The sequence below is a fragment of the Brassica napus genome, chromosome C4 (assembly GCF_020379485.1).
Source record: "Brassica napus cultivar Da-Ae chromosome C4, Da-Ae, whole genome shotgun sequence".
Taxonomy (NCBI): domain Eukaryota; kingdom Viridiplantae; phylum Streptophyta; class Magnoliopsida; order Brassicales; family Brassicaceae; genus Brassica; species Brassica napus.
The window spans coordinates 54,698,583-54,714,288 of NC_063447.1; the positions used below are offsets into that span (position 1 = coordinate 54,698,583).

The 15,706-nt window shown below is 34.4% G+C and overlaps 2 protein-coding genes across 2 annotated transcripts; both read right to left on the reverse strand.

Annotated features, from left to right (window-relative positions):
* Positions 1-1,396: 1,396 nt before the first annotated feature.
* On the reverse strand, positions 1,397-4,790 carry LOC106406146 (shaggy-related protein kinase zeta-like). The gene is made up of 12 exons (XM_013846748.2): positions 4,571-4,790; positions 3,856-3,948; positions 3,598-3,657; positions 3,235-3,507; positions 3,074-3,148; positions 2,941-2,997; positions 2,703-2,843; positions 2,572-2,622; positions 2,367-2,462; positions 2,172-2,255; positions 1,934-2,035; positions 1,397-1,814 (listed from the first exon to the last, which is right to left on the reverse strand). Exons 1-12 carry the CDS (start codon positions 4,673-4,675, stop codon positions 1,719-1,721), a joined length of 1,233 nt encoding a protein of 410 aa, XP_013702202.1. The 5' UTR covers positions 4,676-4,790; the 3' UTR covers positions 1,397-1,718.
* Positions 4,791-6,309: 1,519 nt separating this feature from the next.
* Positions 6,310-8,767, reverse strand: LOC106406614. Its single transcript, XM_013847308.3, has 3 exons — positions 8,631-8,767; positions 6,780-8,315; positions 6,310-6,667 (listed from the first exon to the last, which is right to left on the reverse strand). Exons 1-3 carry the CDS (start codon positions 8,742-8,744, stop codon positions 6,638-6,640), a joined length of 1,680 nt encoding a protein of 559 aa, XP_013702762.2. The 5' UTR covers positions 8,745-8,767; the 3' UTR covers positions 6,310-6,637.
* Positions 8,768-15,706: the final 6,939 nt, after the last annotated feature.

Consider the following 15,706-nt stretch of genomic DNA (forward strand, 5'->3'; position numbering starts at 1 on the left):
CTTGCAAGTTAATCCTAGTGGAAGCCTTTTCACGTTTGGATTCAGCCTCCTTATTTGGTTTTGTAGTACCTCTGCTGGCGACACGGTTAGGGGGTCTCACCTCTCAGTTAAGGGTCTTTGGTTCTCGAAGTCCATAAGTGTCTGAGCCGGTTCTCGGGAGTCATTGACCGGCTTGGTGTCAACACTTGGTCATCATTCACTTTTCGGGGTGGTGTTCTTGACTTTCTTTGCAGGTGATGGAGGAGTACTTGTTTGGTGGTGGCAGCAAAATCGGCCCGCTTTCTTGAAGGTTGGTTTAGTGGCGGCAGTAGCGGGCGCTTGCCCGGTTTGGGATTCGGTTTCGAGCGCTGTGTGGCGTTTGTGTACAAGCCCGGTTTTGGTGGTGGTTGCAAAGCCTCTAATCGTAAGTACCTGAAACCATCCCCTATTGAACCGTCAAGCGCTTCATAGACATTGACGGTTATGAGTTTTGTGGAGTTCATCGGGAACTAGCTACTCCGGAGACGACATAGGAAGTCCCGGCATCTGCAGCAACAAGGAGTCCTCTGGGTTTCGTCAAAAGTTTAGAACGGCAACCGATTCTGAAGAATTTCGAAAAACAGGCTAGCAGAATGTGTCAGGTTTAGTGAGTGGGCAAAGATAGTAATAGTTTGATTTTGGAACTTTTGTTCAAAGCGGATTTGTAACCGAATATGATTTCCCGATTCTCAGGTTGAATAAAATTTGAATTTTCAAAAAAAAAAAAGAAAAAAAAACTCTCAAAGGATCAAAGGCGGGGAAAGAGTTGAAAGGCGTATAGATTAGGGAGAGTTGTTTCACCTTAGTGTGGACTTCCAAAGCCTGCAGCAAAAGAAAAAAACAAATAAAACAGAAACAAGTGGACATGCGTTTTCAGACAATCTATTAACAATCAAAGATAATAAAAGTATAAAGAACGAATGTGACTAATGAAAAACACCTGAATGAGGGGGAAAAAAAGAGAGAAGATTTAGGGTTTGGTCCTCGTATCTTTGCTTGTGGCTCAGTTAATAGGGTTCCCAGAATCCGGAATTCCTTATCTACAGTTTTCAGCCCATTAAGTTTTATACACATTTCAAATGATATATTTTCCGGTTAGTGACCCATAACTTTCCTTTTCTTTCATGAAAGGTTTTAAAGCTCACATTCAAATGCCTCTTCTACATTATGGAACCATACGTTTCTTTGCAACAAAACAAATGTTTCTCCATTTGTTTGTTCACAAACAACTTTCTATAAACTTACTTCCTCTCGACGTACCAGAAATTCAATCATGCAATTGTATTCACGTGCCAATGTTAAGGTTATTTTAACATGGAGCTCTCACATTCTAACTTTATATATATGTATGAGCTCCGACCTTGTTATTAGGCTTAAGTTTTAGACATCATTCATTCATTCCATTCTTCCATCATCGCGGTTTGCTGTCTTACGGACAAAAACATATACAAATAATACAACGAGAAAAGGTATCTCTACAAGTCAAAAGCGAATTATAACATAAAAAGAGAAAAGAGAGAATTGTATATTAGACACAATCATCACCACCTCCTGATTTCTCAAAAAGCTTAATTGGCCAATCATCTCTCTACTCATAAGCTGATATTTTAGTTAAACCCTCTGAAAAATCAGAGATCTTCTCTCCTCTTTTCCATAAGGCATTTGCTCCGCAAAAGCATCCCAGTTTCCATATTCCTTTTCTAATGACCAGGCTGTGATGGGAAGCCTCCACTCATCTGTCGCCTTATGTGCTCCGGTATGAGCCTGTTTATCAGCTCTGGTGAAGCCCCAGCTAACTGTTATGAACATTCGAATAGAGAGAGAGATTACAGATTAGGCAACTGTTTAAAACTGAACATTCTAGTAATGGTTTGGAGCTATATTACTTTTTTTTTTTTTGCTGTGATTGACGTACCTCTTGTTTGAAGTTGAACAAGGCTGGTAGAGGTCGGCCGTTAGGAAGACGAGCATTCGGCTCACGGAGTTCATTGAAAAATGGATGTGCACATGCTTCAAGCTTTTACACAGAAACAACAAAAAAATGTCAGTTAAAAGAAAACATCAGCAACATTGGACAGTGCAGTGCAGGTCCAATGAATCCAGAGAGAACACTCTTAACAATTAAGAGTACTTGGTGGTTTAGAGATACTGACCGCAGTGTAACGCAGGCTCGGTGAGTATTGAAGAAGCCGAGATGCGAGGTCAATGGCTTCTGGAGGCATCCTCTTATGGAAAACCTGAAGGTCAGAGAGAAGTATGTGAATTTGTTTAGTTTTTCATTTATACGAATATAATGAGAAGCGATTCAACTATTTAGCCACTGTATGATCGGACATGCATATAAATACCTTATGCCACGGGTGAGCTTTGATTTGAGGGAATCTGAAGTCTGTGTAGTTTGGATTCATGCATCGGATTTCTTCTCGAGTTGGAGTACCAAGAACCTAAACAAACGCAGCACATATATCATTACAAATCTATAAGATTATATGAATTTTATATACAAAACAGAATACGACAGCAAGATAACATATGATCAAAATGAAACTTCACCTTGATGATCTCTACCAGCTGGTCCACAGAATTTTCTCCCGGGAACAACGGCTGACAGATAAAAAATTATAAATATCAAAAATGATAGCGGAACATTCTAGAGTTAAACAGATAAAATAGTTTACACTAACCTGGCCAAGAAGGAGCTCTGCCAAAACACAACCAGCAGACCATATGTCTATGGAGGATGTATACTCTGTGGCCCCAAAGATGAGCTCTGGAGCTCGGTAATACCGAGAGCAAATGTATGATATGTTTGCTTCACCTTTCACCTAATCCGAATAATCATGTGTCGCAAAGATTTCATGAGACAGAACACATACACAGTTGAAATAAGCAAAGCAGGATATTAAAGGTAAAGCTCCTTACCAATACTTTTGCACTTCCAAAATCACACAGCTTACACTGATGAGTGAGAGGATCAACCTGCAGAACGTACAAGAGAATTAGTTAACAATCTATCAAGATTATCAAAGACAAACCCAAAATAGAATCAACGTACCAAAAGATTTTGTGGTTTCACATCTCTGTGACAGACACCAGGAACAGTATGGATATAAGCCAAGCCTCTGAAGATCTGCAGAAAAAAAGTATTCTTACCCGTTTTAGAATCAACAAAGAGAGATACTGCCTGAAAGGGAAACACATAATAACAATGCATACTTGGTATGTGTAGAGTTTGACATAGAAAATAGGCATTCTCTGGCTTGAATTAGTATAGTGCTTCAAAACCCGGTACAAAGTCTCGGGTACATACTCCATAACGAGATTGAGGAAGAGCTCATCTCTACTCGTTGTAGAGAAGAAACAATGCTTCAAGGAAACCACATTTGGGTGGTCCATTAGTCGCATCAACTGCAGCTCACGATTCTTGTAGCGCCGGTCTTGCAAAACCTTCTTAATGGCGACTGATTCTCCAGTTTCCAAGCACTTGGCCTACAATGGTAAGTTCATACTTCGATCAGAAAGGAAAGAAGAAAGCTACCGCCTACAAAGGGTAACAGTGATTGAGAAGCACAAAGGTACCTGGAACACGATTCCGAATGATCCTTGTCCAACAACCCGTTCGGCCATGTAACTGATGGTCTGCAAAAAAACAGAAAGAGTAAAACATAAGTGAGTAGCCTACTTAAAGTTGTAATAAATGAACCACAAAGAGTCTCTGTTTAGTTATTGTTTTAAGCTGTAAGTGGAAAAGCAAGTGAACATATGATTAAATGTAATCATTAACAATGTTACTAATTATGACATTTGAAGATTTCAAACAAAGAAAGGAACTCAAACCTGTTTAGGTTCACCGTTTTTGCCTCCAATTGTAGTAGAAATGATGTGGCCTGTAACAGCATCGTTTCCCTCTATCACAGCAGCAGACATATCCTGCAACCAAACCTCAACATATCATCAAACTATTCTCGTCAAGAAAGAACAAAGAAAACTGATTAAAAAAAAAAATAGTGCTCTTCTCCTGAAAACAACAAACATGAGATTACGAAACAATCAATAGACAAAACCATTCTTTAAACATATGAAATCTTCAAATCCAAGAACAGTCAAGGCCTAGCTCAGAGTCCAATCACGTAGATAACAAACAAATGTAAATCCAATACATCAAATCACTTACAGTCATGGAACAAGTGTGTGATTAGTTAAACAATCTAGTAATTAAGATCTACATCGTCTGTGAAATCGAATTTCAAACCCAGAGAGAACCAATGTTCTTCACCCTAATACTAGTAATCAAAACATAGCTCAAGATCTTCAATATGATTGGTTGAAACATTCAGCTGAATAGTAAGACTAGCTAGCTACTACGAACTACGAACTACGACGATAGCAAGAGAAAACACAGATCGATTCGCTGAGAAACCGCAAAAAAAAAGTGAAATCGAAGCTAGATCTAGCCGAGATCTACAATAGCCACCAAACGCAATCGAAATGCAATTTGTTCACCAAACGTTAAAGTAGAGAGAGAGAGAGAGAGAGAGAGGGAGAGAGCAACCTTGTCTGTATCCATATCGGAACGACGCCTGGAAGCATCTCCGTCGCGAAGCTGCGGCGGCTGAGCAGTAGCCGGAGGCTGAGGGCCCAATGATAGTGATGTCATGTGCTATTCTTCTCTCTCTTTCTCTAACTTTCGCTCTCTACCCACCACTGAAGAGTAAAGACTATCTTTCCCTTCTCTCTCTCTCTCTCTTTGTATTATTAAAAGAGCTTCGGATATCGTCCACGCGTCGATAGAGCGCGTAAGAGTAACGCACCAATGAGAACGCGACTAACCTCCTCATCAGTCAAGGGTGGATAACCTTGCAATTAATTATTGAAGTTAGTATTGTTCCAGATTCATTAAAACAAACTAATTTCTATATACTGCCTAGTAAGGACATAGCATGTATTTACATTTTGGGTAACAAATAACAACTAGTATAGTATGTTTGAAAAGGATGGCCCACGCGTGAACAGAGCTTTAAAATTTCCTACATCCAAAAAAATGGAGCTTTAGAAATTAAATTTTTTACAGTTATTTTTTTTTTTGTTTTTTTGGCTGTACTTTTTATTTTTTGGTGGTAGCTTTAAAAACTAATATAAAGCACGATTGATGGTTTTTAAAACTGTAGATAAAAATTAAAGTTAAAGTCACTTGCTACGGTTCAACCAATCACCCCCTACCATCTATGAAAATTTTCGTTTATACGAGCAAGATGGCTACCTTTTCAACGGGGTTTTAACATTTGGTTCAATACGAGATACGTTTAAAAGTCTTAGAGGGCCCTGGATGTATCACATGGACGATCGCAATCCATTTCTTGGTATATTTTGTTTTGTGACTCATTATTTGTAGACTTGAAAATTTGAACAAATAATTTACAAAAACATATCGCATATATATTTGATTCTGAATTTATCTGATATTTTATGTATATATTTTTGTTCTATATGTACGTAATGTAAACTATATATAGAATGGCTGCTTAAGTAAATCAGTCACAATCGGTGAAGACCTAATAGCATCATTATCCCTGAAACTCCAAATAGAGTTTCCTAATTTTTTTTATTTTATTTTTTTTACTTTTTCGAATTTAAAAAAAAAAAATGAACCAATCGTTAGCCGTCACGTGTTAGCGGGGTCCGCGAACAGTGTAAGAAACCCTTAATAACCGACTACTATTTAGTAGTTTTTGTAACCGATTTCTTAAAAAAAATGGGTCCTACACGGGACCCACAGGCTAAGAAACCCTTTGGTATACCCGGATAAAGATGCTCTAAACCAAAATCATTACCAGGAAACTCGCCAAGGACCAAGATATATCTCATTTGTGTAATACTAAACGCAGCCTCCACCACCACAACCGCAGCCACCAACAACTGCCACAGCTACAGGAACCATTCTTCTCTTTCTTGTTTTTGAAGCAAGCAAAAACCGCCATGGATACAATCATACAAGTGATAAAGATAGAAGAATCATGAAGATCAACAAAACATCTCCTAAAGCAGCAGTTTCTTTCATGTATATCTTAACTAATGAAGATACCTTTATAAAGTTTTTTTTTCTTTCTTTACTTTCTCCTGAACTATATCTGATCTATCCATGACACTATAAAGAGAATAATATTTGAACTTCTCACACCATAAATTGTTTCAATAATTCCTCTCATAACCATTTAGCCAATGCATTCAATTGAGTTCTGCAGTTTTCAGGTCTCTTTAGTGCTCTACATTACAGAAACATAATTACAAAAGAACAAAACAAAAAGTCTATTACTAGCAGAGAATATATAAAGAAGGTCAAAAGAAACAATGTCACATGGAATTATGGAGTATTATTGCAACAAAATCTCTGTTAACATGAGCTGTACATCACTTCAATAAGACCCCCCCCCAAACCCCACAAGTGACAGACAATATTTGAGACCTTTTATTTCATCTCCATAGCTTTTCTCTTTTTAGGAACCTTTTATTTCAGATTTACATATAATTAAAGAGGAGAAAATTTGGAAGATGAACAAAAACAAAACTTTATTGGCTCATCCTTTTTTTATTGTTGAAATTTACTTGTAATTTGGTATTGCTATGCCTCTGGTATAGGGTTGAGTGTGTCCTGAAAGACAAAAATAATGGTCAACAAAGTAAGCTAATCAACTTGTCAAAAACAAAAAAAAAACAAAAACATTTGGCCAACCATTGACTTTGAAAAATACACATTAGCTTACCTTGGAGATGCACACAAACCCTTGTTGTGTATTGGAGGTTTTGACCATAGTTTCCCACTTGAGATTTTCTTGAATACTCTTGGTGATTTGATTATTATTATCATCAATGCCAAGAGACTGCAACCATGTGAATGAGTTGTTCTTTGATGGGATTGTTGGCAACGTACGCTTTAACCAAGAATCTGAAGGAGCTTTTGGCAATGATGGTGGTGCAACAATGTGATGATGATGAAGCCTTGAACATTCAAAATCCTTTGTAATCTCTACTACTTCAGAAATAGCTTGATCAGCACATTCTTCAACTTTTAGACCTGAGATAGCTTCTTCACTGGCTCCAATCAAGTTCTGAACATCTTCTTTAACAGGAACAACTTCTAGTGAAGGGTAATCTTTTAATAAAGACTCTTCTTGTACCTTCTTGTGTACTGAATGCACAGTGTCTACATACAGAGTTTTCTCAGCAACAGGAGCCTCAGAATAAGGTTCCCATGTATTGTCATCACTAGCCAAGAGCTCACCAAAGTTTTTGCTGGTTTTAGTGCGTGAAGCTGAGCTCAAGTTCTCTAGTCTCTCTTTCCCTTCTGGAGTAGAAGATCCATTTATCTTCACCTTATGATTCTCATTACAAGGTGTAGTAGTAGTAGTAATAGGATCTTGATACTTAGAACGCATGCGGCGAACAGAAACACCTCTCTGTGCCTGCCTTCTCAAAGACGGAACTGGATTCAACACTCCAAAAGAACTTCTCAGGCAAATCTGAGGGAGTAATCCACAAACACCAGAAGCCATCATGCTGCTCGTGTCTTCATCTTCTTCTTCTTGCTGATCAGAAGAATGATGAAACCGGTATGGGTTTTGCTCTGCTTTGTTCTGTTTCTCCTTAACCACCACTATCTGCCTCGCCGGTTCCTCTGGTTTAGGCGGTTTCTTAGCAAGATGTGGAGGTGTCTCTGAAGTCAAGGCTTTAGCAGCAGGCAAGAATCTCCCCATCATTAGATCTTGAGTTTGTCGGTCACTAGATAAGGTTCCAAACGGCTCTACTAGCATCCCCTGACCACTAACATTACTACAGTTTAAGAAGAACGACTCAGATCTTGAGAGTGTATCAGCTGCATCAAGATAAGTATCATCACTCTCATCATCATACCAAGAACTGCAACTCTTTGCATCCTCCACATGATCAGCTCTAGTCTCAGGTTTCTTCACAATCCTCCCAGGAGGAAGCTTTGGCACAAAATGTTGCTCAACAACAACACTTTGTAACTCAGGCTTCCTCTCGTCTTTTGGCTTTCCAGGCTTGTGCTCCCATTGAAAAGGGACAGTTCCTGGATTCCTCACAGGACCTGAGTTGATATCAGACTTGTAAACCGGTGGAGAAGGAAGGATCTTGTTGGCTAGTGAATCAGAAGATCTTGTTTTCCTATTGGGTTCTGAAGTTTGTATGGGCCGTCTGATGGATATAAGAGGGCGGTTGAAATCTAGTTGCTTCTTCTCTTCCATGACTAAGCTCTCCATTAACATGAAATCAGTTAGTTTCTGCAATATCAAATCATCATTAGAAGACTTGCGATAACTTCTTAACATCATGTAACTCTGTCCTTCTTATCAAGAATCTAAACCAAGATTATCAAGAATGTCACAGAAACTTCATAATCAAAATTCAATAGTCAGAGAGAGAGACGGAGATTGTTTTCAGTTGCTTTGATGGTCATTATATCAAGAAACGTAGATGATAATGATACATAAAGTGTTCTTCACATCTTCTTGAAAACTTATCAAGATTTTTTCTTTCTATGTCAAAATATACATATAGATACAGAAATATACATAGAGAGAGGGGAAGTGAGATACCAGTGAGCAAACGCGGGATTGAAGAGAGAGATAGAGAGGATTGATTTGGGAGAGAAGACCAAATAATAATGAAGGGGGAGAGGTGGTGTAAAGGAATATAAATGAGGTTGTCATATTCGTCTTTCTTTTAAAATTCTAGTTAAATTTATATAATCCATGTTAATTAATTTAGTAGTGATACTTAAAATAGAATTTCATTTTTCTTTCTTCTCTTGTTTCTTCAGTGTCTCTATCAATATTTTTTGTACAACCACCATGTCATGTGCTTCGTATAATAGGGAGAATGTAGTAGGCATGCATATACGTATTGTTTGTTATGTTCAACGATTTAATTATACGAGTTGATTAGTTGCTATAATGATTAATTTGATTGCTAAAAATGATTAATTTTACATTTTAGTAATTTTATATAATTGATTATGGATGGTTGGGATAAACAATGAATAAGGGGATAACTACCACATGTCATGGTATTCTTTAACTTTCTGCGAGACAAGATGAGACGATAAGTATAGACTAATCTTTTTTGTTCAAACAAAAAAATAATAAACTCTTAGGGATAAGTTAATGGCAACGAGAACTATATACATTTCTTAAGAAAGTGTATTTTATATAGAAAGGTACATCATTTTTGTTTCATACTGTAAACACTTATTCAAAACAAACAAAATAGTACAATAAATCTAACTTTGTGTTTATAAAACTTGTGAATTAGTTAAGGGAACATATCCAATCCAATTACAAGAGAAATATAGAAACAAATAACAAAAGGCCATTGATTTATTAAATAGTGGAGATAATATATAGCGAGGGAAAAGAATATGTCAGTTGCTAGCTAGGTTGTCAAAAATTATATTATAAAAAATAGTAGTGACCATAAAACAAGAAATAAAGAAATAGTAGTGTAGATTAAGCACATGATTAACTCCGGACTCATGATTTGATATATTTTTTTTACATTTTTTAACTAAGAAACAACTCTTATTTATCTTATTTAAGAGATGGTTTTTAAATTTTCTTAGTTAAAATCTAAAAAAAGCTAAGAACCGTCTTTTCTCCGAATCTAAGAACTTCGGTTAAGAGACTAGGGTTAATCATGGTCTAATGATACATATTGATTTTCAGAAAACTGTTTTCATTTGATTATTATTATGATAATTTTTTTAAAAATGTTGGTTTGTAAAAAAAAAAAAATCATTTTACTTTTACAGTTGTTTTGGTAGCTACTCAAGTTATTAATTAGTCATACTCTTTTAAAATAAGTTTCATTAGATAGATAGAAACAACATCTTTGTTTAGACGAAAGCCAAACGCTCTTGGTCTAATGTTTACAGTATTAATCGAGAGCTCTTGGTCTAGTGGTGATGGAACTCCAGCTGGAGTGTCCGCTTTGGGTTCGAGTCGCCTTAACCACCTTCCCGCATATAACCGTGTGTGTCCGGATGAAAGGCCTCGTGAGGATTAGTCCGAGCTTACCGTATGGATTCTCAACGGTCGTCGGAAAAAAAAAGCCTTTTCAAAAAATAAAAAATAAATCTTTGTTTAGAAAATGTCGATATGATTAATTATATATACTACTAAAATTGCAAGGACATGGGGTACGTCTAATAGAGTCATCAGATCATTCTTTCGTCATTAAATCATGTGTGGGGAGTGGTCATCGGTTACTTTTCTTTTGTATTTGGTATTTTATTGACGTGCAGAATCCGTGACGGGAAGCTGCTCAACTAAATTCAAAAATAGCAATGAAACACACACTAGTAATTAATTAATCATCGAATATACTATGACCGACGTAACTAAATTCAAAAATACCAATGAAACACACACTAGTAATTAATTAATCATCGAATATACTATGACCGACGTAACTCGTTGTTCTAGTGGTCCATTTATTACGTACAGCGAAACTTCTTTCGTAGTCCGACCCTATAAATACGTTTGTCTGTAATGTAATGTTTTGTTTTCTTTCAAGCGGATATAACTGTTCCTTTCATAGGTAAAATTGGGCTATCTGGATCATAATTAAGTTTAGAATAATTATAAGGGACAATTTGAAAAATAACCTATTAATAGTTTCAAATTTGAAAATTGTACTTTCTGTTTTAGTTTTTGAAAACTACACTAAATTAAATGTGAAAAAACATTTTCGTCCATAATAAATATTTGAATAAATAAAATATAAATTCAAAATTAATGACATCATTATTATTAAAATATTTATGTTTAAGATTAATCAATGTTGAAGTAAATGTGTTATTTTACTATTTAGAATTTTAAAATAACAATGATACTATGGAAAAACAATTATGAAGTCTTTGTAATTTTATCAAAAAGTTTATATGTATGCTTTTTAACATTCAAAAACCTTATATAAAAAGATTGCCCTACACCATCATTCTTGTACAAAAGAAAAGTAACACCCTGCAAACATTTCATTCTTATGACAGGTATTCTCTATCAAGAAGTCTTTAAATTAGTAAGAGAAAATGAGGTTTACAAAATCGAATTACAATCAAGGATATGAGTGAAGAATTAACAAACCTGAGACTATGAAAACAAGAGAAAAGAAAAATGTTTTGTAGAAAAAGAAAATAAAAGATTACGAAGAAGAAGATGCAGGAGACGACACTTGTCCTCTTTTCCTCTTTTTTCTCTTTTCTTCTTTTTAAAAAACATAATATTTTAAGATATATCCAAAAGATACTGTGTAGATATTATTAAAATTCAAAAAAATTCTTGTTGAAACTGTTAATTTAAATATTAAATAAATTATGCTAATTAAAGTTTTTGATAATAATATTGAATATTTAGATTGGACAATTTAGTAAATTTACATATATCAAAGTGTATTTTTCAAAAACCTTAAATATTGGTGTAGTTTTCAAATTAGTATTTCTCCAAATTTTCCCTAATTGTAATAAGTTTTTTTTTTTAAAAAAGAATAATTATAATAAGTTCAGAATGTCAGGTGAGTAACACCGTCCCGGGCAAAGTGGTAGGCCGTAATATTTTTAAGCAGATACACACATCGCTGATCTTATATGGTTTACAACTACAGTTCAGTAGAATACTTACTATCAATAGGCATTAACCATATAGATGTTGCATAGTCTAATTTGACATCACTATGAGTCAATATAATGGTTACAAGAATCTATTTCTAACCTTTACGATTCAACTCCTAGTTTTTTTTTTTTTTTTTTTGTAACACTGATTCAACTCCTAGTTATATGAACCAATTGGTGGTAGAATAGTGTCAAAGATTGATTTAGGACAAGGAAAACAAAGTTAATGATACTTGACCATATAAGAAAATGAAAAAATGTTTTTGGCCTCATCCGAAAACAAGAAATCTAGTTATAGTTGTCGGTATTTCCATTTAGGAGATTAGTTGGGTTTCGTTTTAGATACCTCCAGTTAATCCAAAATAATTTCCTAACGTAGACTAAGTTATTGTAAGCAATAACAGAGTAACCAATGCACCAATCATAGAATAATAGTTTAAACGATGGCTATAGAAAAATGTAATGAACGGTCAAGTCTTATGATATGTAATTCAAATGTGAGATACTAGGCCGATTGCTTGTTTTTTGCAATCATCTCATCTTTCAACTAGACAATAAAAAATTATAGTATAATGTATTTTAATTCTTTTTAAAAATCTACCAATGCGCCGGGATTGAGATCCTATAAAGACTATCTAGAACCTTTCTCCGCTCTACGCGCGGAGAATATATTTAAATTTGTTTCATTATCATTGTTAACTTAAATTAACTAATTTTAAAATTTGTTTTTAATTTTTTTTAGTTTGAAGTAACTATTTCTATTATGGTAACACGATTAACTAATAAAATATGAAGAACCAAGTCCGAGATTTTAGAGTTCTGCAGAAAATATAATTATATATAGAACATAAATGCTCTTATTTTAAAAGATCAGAATCTCGTCTCAAATAAATTCACGAAAATAAACAGTACTCCAATAACCTACTTAAAATATAAAACCCTCTTTTCAAAATAAGCGTACGTAATCTTATTTTTTACGTTTGTAATAGATGAAAACTGATAATTGAAATTATATGTTTTAAGTTTTCAAATTTAAAATAAAAATAGTTTCAATTTGTAAAATATAATGAAACAAATTCAAAATAATTCGAAAAATATTCATGAAGTAGCTATTTACAAAAGTTTGATCAAATTTTGTAAATCAGTGTATATATATTTTTTTATCCAAGTAACTTTTTAAATTCACAAAATCTACACAATTTTATCTCTCAGTAACCCTCATCTTTATAGTAGACTTTAGTCACTCTAATCATGCTTTCTTGTTCACTAACACATAGACATCACCTATGTCTTTTAATTTATTCTCTATATATTTAAATTGCTTAGCAAAGATTGAAAGACAGAAGTTGAGTTTTAGATTTTATATAGAAGTAGATCTAAAGAAAAAAAATGATAAAATAGTTTAAAATGTAAATAAATCTAGGTATCAAATCATGTGAGAAAGAGAATAACAATCCGAATGATGCATCGTTTGACCACCCTCCTAACCAGCTGCCTCCGCCACTGATTTCAGCCATGTTATGCTCCGGTTACGACAGTTCACTTATCTCAGTTATGACTACGCGCAGATTTTTTTATCATAAATGTTTAGAATGATGTTGCATGATCTCTTATTCGCCTTTTGAAATGCTTTATGTAATCAATCGATTTGTTGAAGTGGAAATTTGTTGCTGGTGATGAACGGAGTAGTAGTTTGCTTAGAAAATACTAGATATTATTGTTATGTTGATAAAAAAAAATTAGTTCTGTATTATTTTTGATGTGTTTAGTAAAACTATTTACCTCGCAAAAGTTTAGGAATTATGCTTGTGATGATGACAACTTTAAATTTCCTATTCTTCTTGTTTTGTAGGATGCTAAAATCTGATGCTTGCTTGTCGCACAGTATGAGTTTAACAATTGTCGACCTGAGATAGAGATTTATGTATGAAGATAATTATTATTTCGTTTTTAATTATTTTGTTAGACTGACCTGTTCAGCCGTATACCAATCGTGGCATCAATATTGAGTTCCGGGTGGTCCAGTTTTATTTTTTGTATTATGACTATCTGCCCGACGACATCTGCATATTGATTTTAGAATAAACATCCATGTTTGTTTAATTAATACTGGAATGACTTACTTACCTGGTAAGTATGTGGGTATAGTGGCTAAGCGCAGTAGATTTCCGTAATTCTGAGGAGATAAATTGTGAACTGGAAATATCGGACCGATCTCTGTAACGTTCAATATTATTGTCTTTTGGTCGATCTGATTGTAATACGGCAGTTGGGTGAGTTTCCGAAGTCGTGAATTATGTATGACAGAAAATCCTGAAAACTCATATATATATCCTTCAGTTAAGTTTTTTGAATCATTCAGCTGAATGTTTCCGGTGAGACGGCCTTCAAATAATTGTCCCTGGATGTGAACAAATTTTATTTTGCCGAACCAATTAAGTAAATACTGAGTAGTTTAAATCAAATATGGTGGATTGGAAATACATATATGTATATGTATATGTTAATAAAAGGCTTACGTGGTGGTCGTAGCACAGGAAGCCGATGCAAATTTGAGAATTGTCTGTTTGGTGTTTTCTTATGTCCCAAACATTTTTTTATACATACTGTGATAGGACGCACTGAAATCATTTCCTGAAGTTGGTGGATTCTTTGAGGAATGTGTTGCATGTAAGATGTAACTATAAAACATGTGATTTTAATTAAGGCTGAACTTCAAAGCTCTGATTGTAATAAATGATTACATTCAAACAAATTTTATTTACTACCAAAACCAATACATGGATTTTATTTTATCTGAATGATATGGCACTTCCAATTGGCTTTTTTCCATTGTCTTGACTAATTAGGTATTTTAATAATATGAATAATGCTTAAAGCAGCGGGTAATGAATAATTTAAAACAATATCATTAATCTATATCGTTGGAACTAATATTAGATTTTAAGTAAATAAAAATATGACCATTGAGGAATAGGCTGTAGCCCTGGGACGGATCCGGATATCCGGGAAATTTAGGGTATCCGGATTCGGATCCGGATCCGTCGGATCCGTGGATTTAATATCCGGATCCGGATTCGTGGTTTCCGGATATCCGGGCTTCGGATATCCGTCTCGATATTCTATTATCCGCGGATATCCGGATCCGGATCCGGATCCGTCAAAATAATTAAAAATAATTTTTTAACAAAAAATATTAATTTTTTAACAAAAAATATTAATTTTTTTTAACAAAAAATACTAATTTTTTTTAACAAAAAATACTAATTTTTTTTAATATAATACATAAATTAAATATTTATAATATTGTAAAACTAAAATATAATATTATAAGATTAATTCATGTATAAATATTAATATATCAAATATAAATATTAATAAAATTTAAAAATCTAATGTATTTTAAAAATACGGATCCGGATCCGGATATCCGGACCTAAAAATTACGATATCCGGATCCGGATTCGGTTTGCACGGATCCAAGATTTTACTATCCGGATTCGGATCCGGGCACCCCGGATATCCTATTTTCGGAGCGGATCCGGAGCGGATCTCGGATCGAATCCGGATCTCGGATAATAAGTCCCAGGCCTAATAGGCTGTGCTATTAGCATTTGAAAATATATATAACAGTTTAGCATTATTATTATTTATACAATGGTGTAGTTATACATATCACCACCTATTTCAGCCATTAGATCTGCGATTAGATATTTTGGTGTTATAGGATAAAGTTTGATTATGATGCGTTTTGTTTGATAAATACTTATTATTATAAAAAATTTATGGTTTTCTGAAACAATATGAACGGTGTGATTGGTTTCAATTTGTAACATACATGGTCTGTGGAATCGATGTGCCAGAAATCACTATTGCATAATTCACAAAAAAAAACAATTTTAACAGATATAATCTATGGTATATAGGGGATTCATTCGCAAGTATCACAGAAAAGAATCATGAATTAACGTAAAAATGGTGTCCAAATTTTATAACCATTGACTTGAA

Coding starts and splice junctions, on each gene's coding strand:
- LOC106406146 (XM_013846748.2), bottom strand. CDS start 4,675: ATGACATCACTATCATTGGGCCCTCAGCCTCCGGCTACTGCTCAGCCG. Junction 2,623..2,702: donor CAGAGCTCCTTCTTGGCCAG/GTTAGTGTAAAC, acceptor TTTATCTGTCAG/CCGTTGTTCCCGGGAGAAAA. Junction 1,815..1,933: donor TGTTCAACTTCAAACAAGAG/GTACGTCAATCA, acceptor TGTTCATAACAG/TTAGCTGGGGCTTCACCAGA.
- LOC106406614 (XM_013847308.3), bottom strand. CDS start 8,744: ATGACAACCTCATTTATATTCCTTTACACCACCTCTCCCCCTTCATTA. Junction 8,316..8,630: donor AATCCCGCGTTTGCTCACTG/GTATCTCACTTC, acceptor TTGATATTGCAG/AAACTAACTGATTTCATGTT. Junction 6,668..6,779: donor GGTTTGTGTGCATCTCCAAG/GTAAGCTAATGT, acceptor TTTGTCTTTCAG/GACACACTCAACCCTATACC.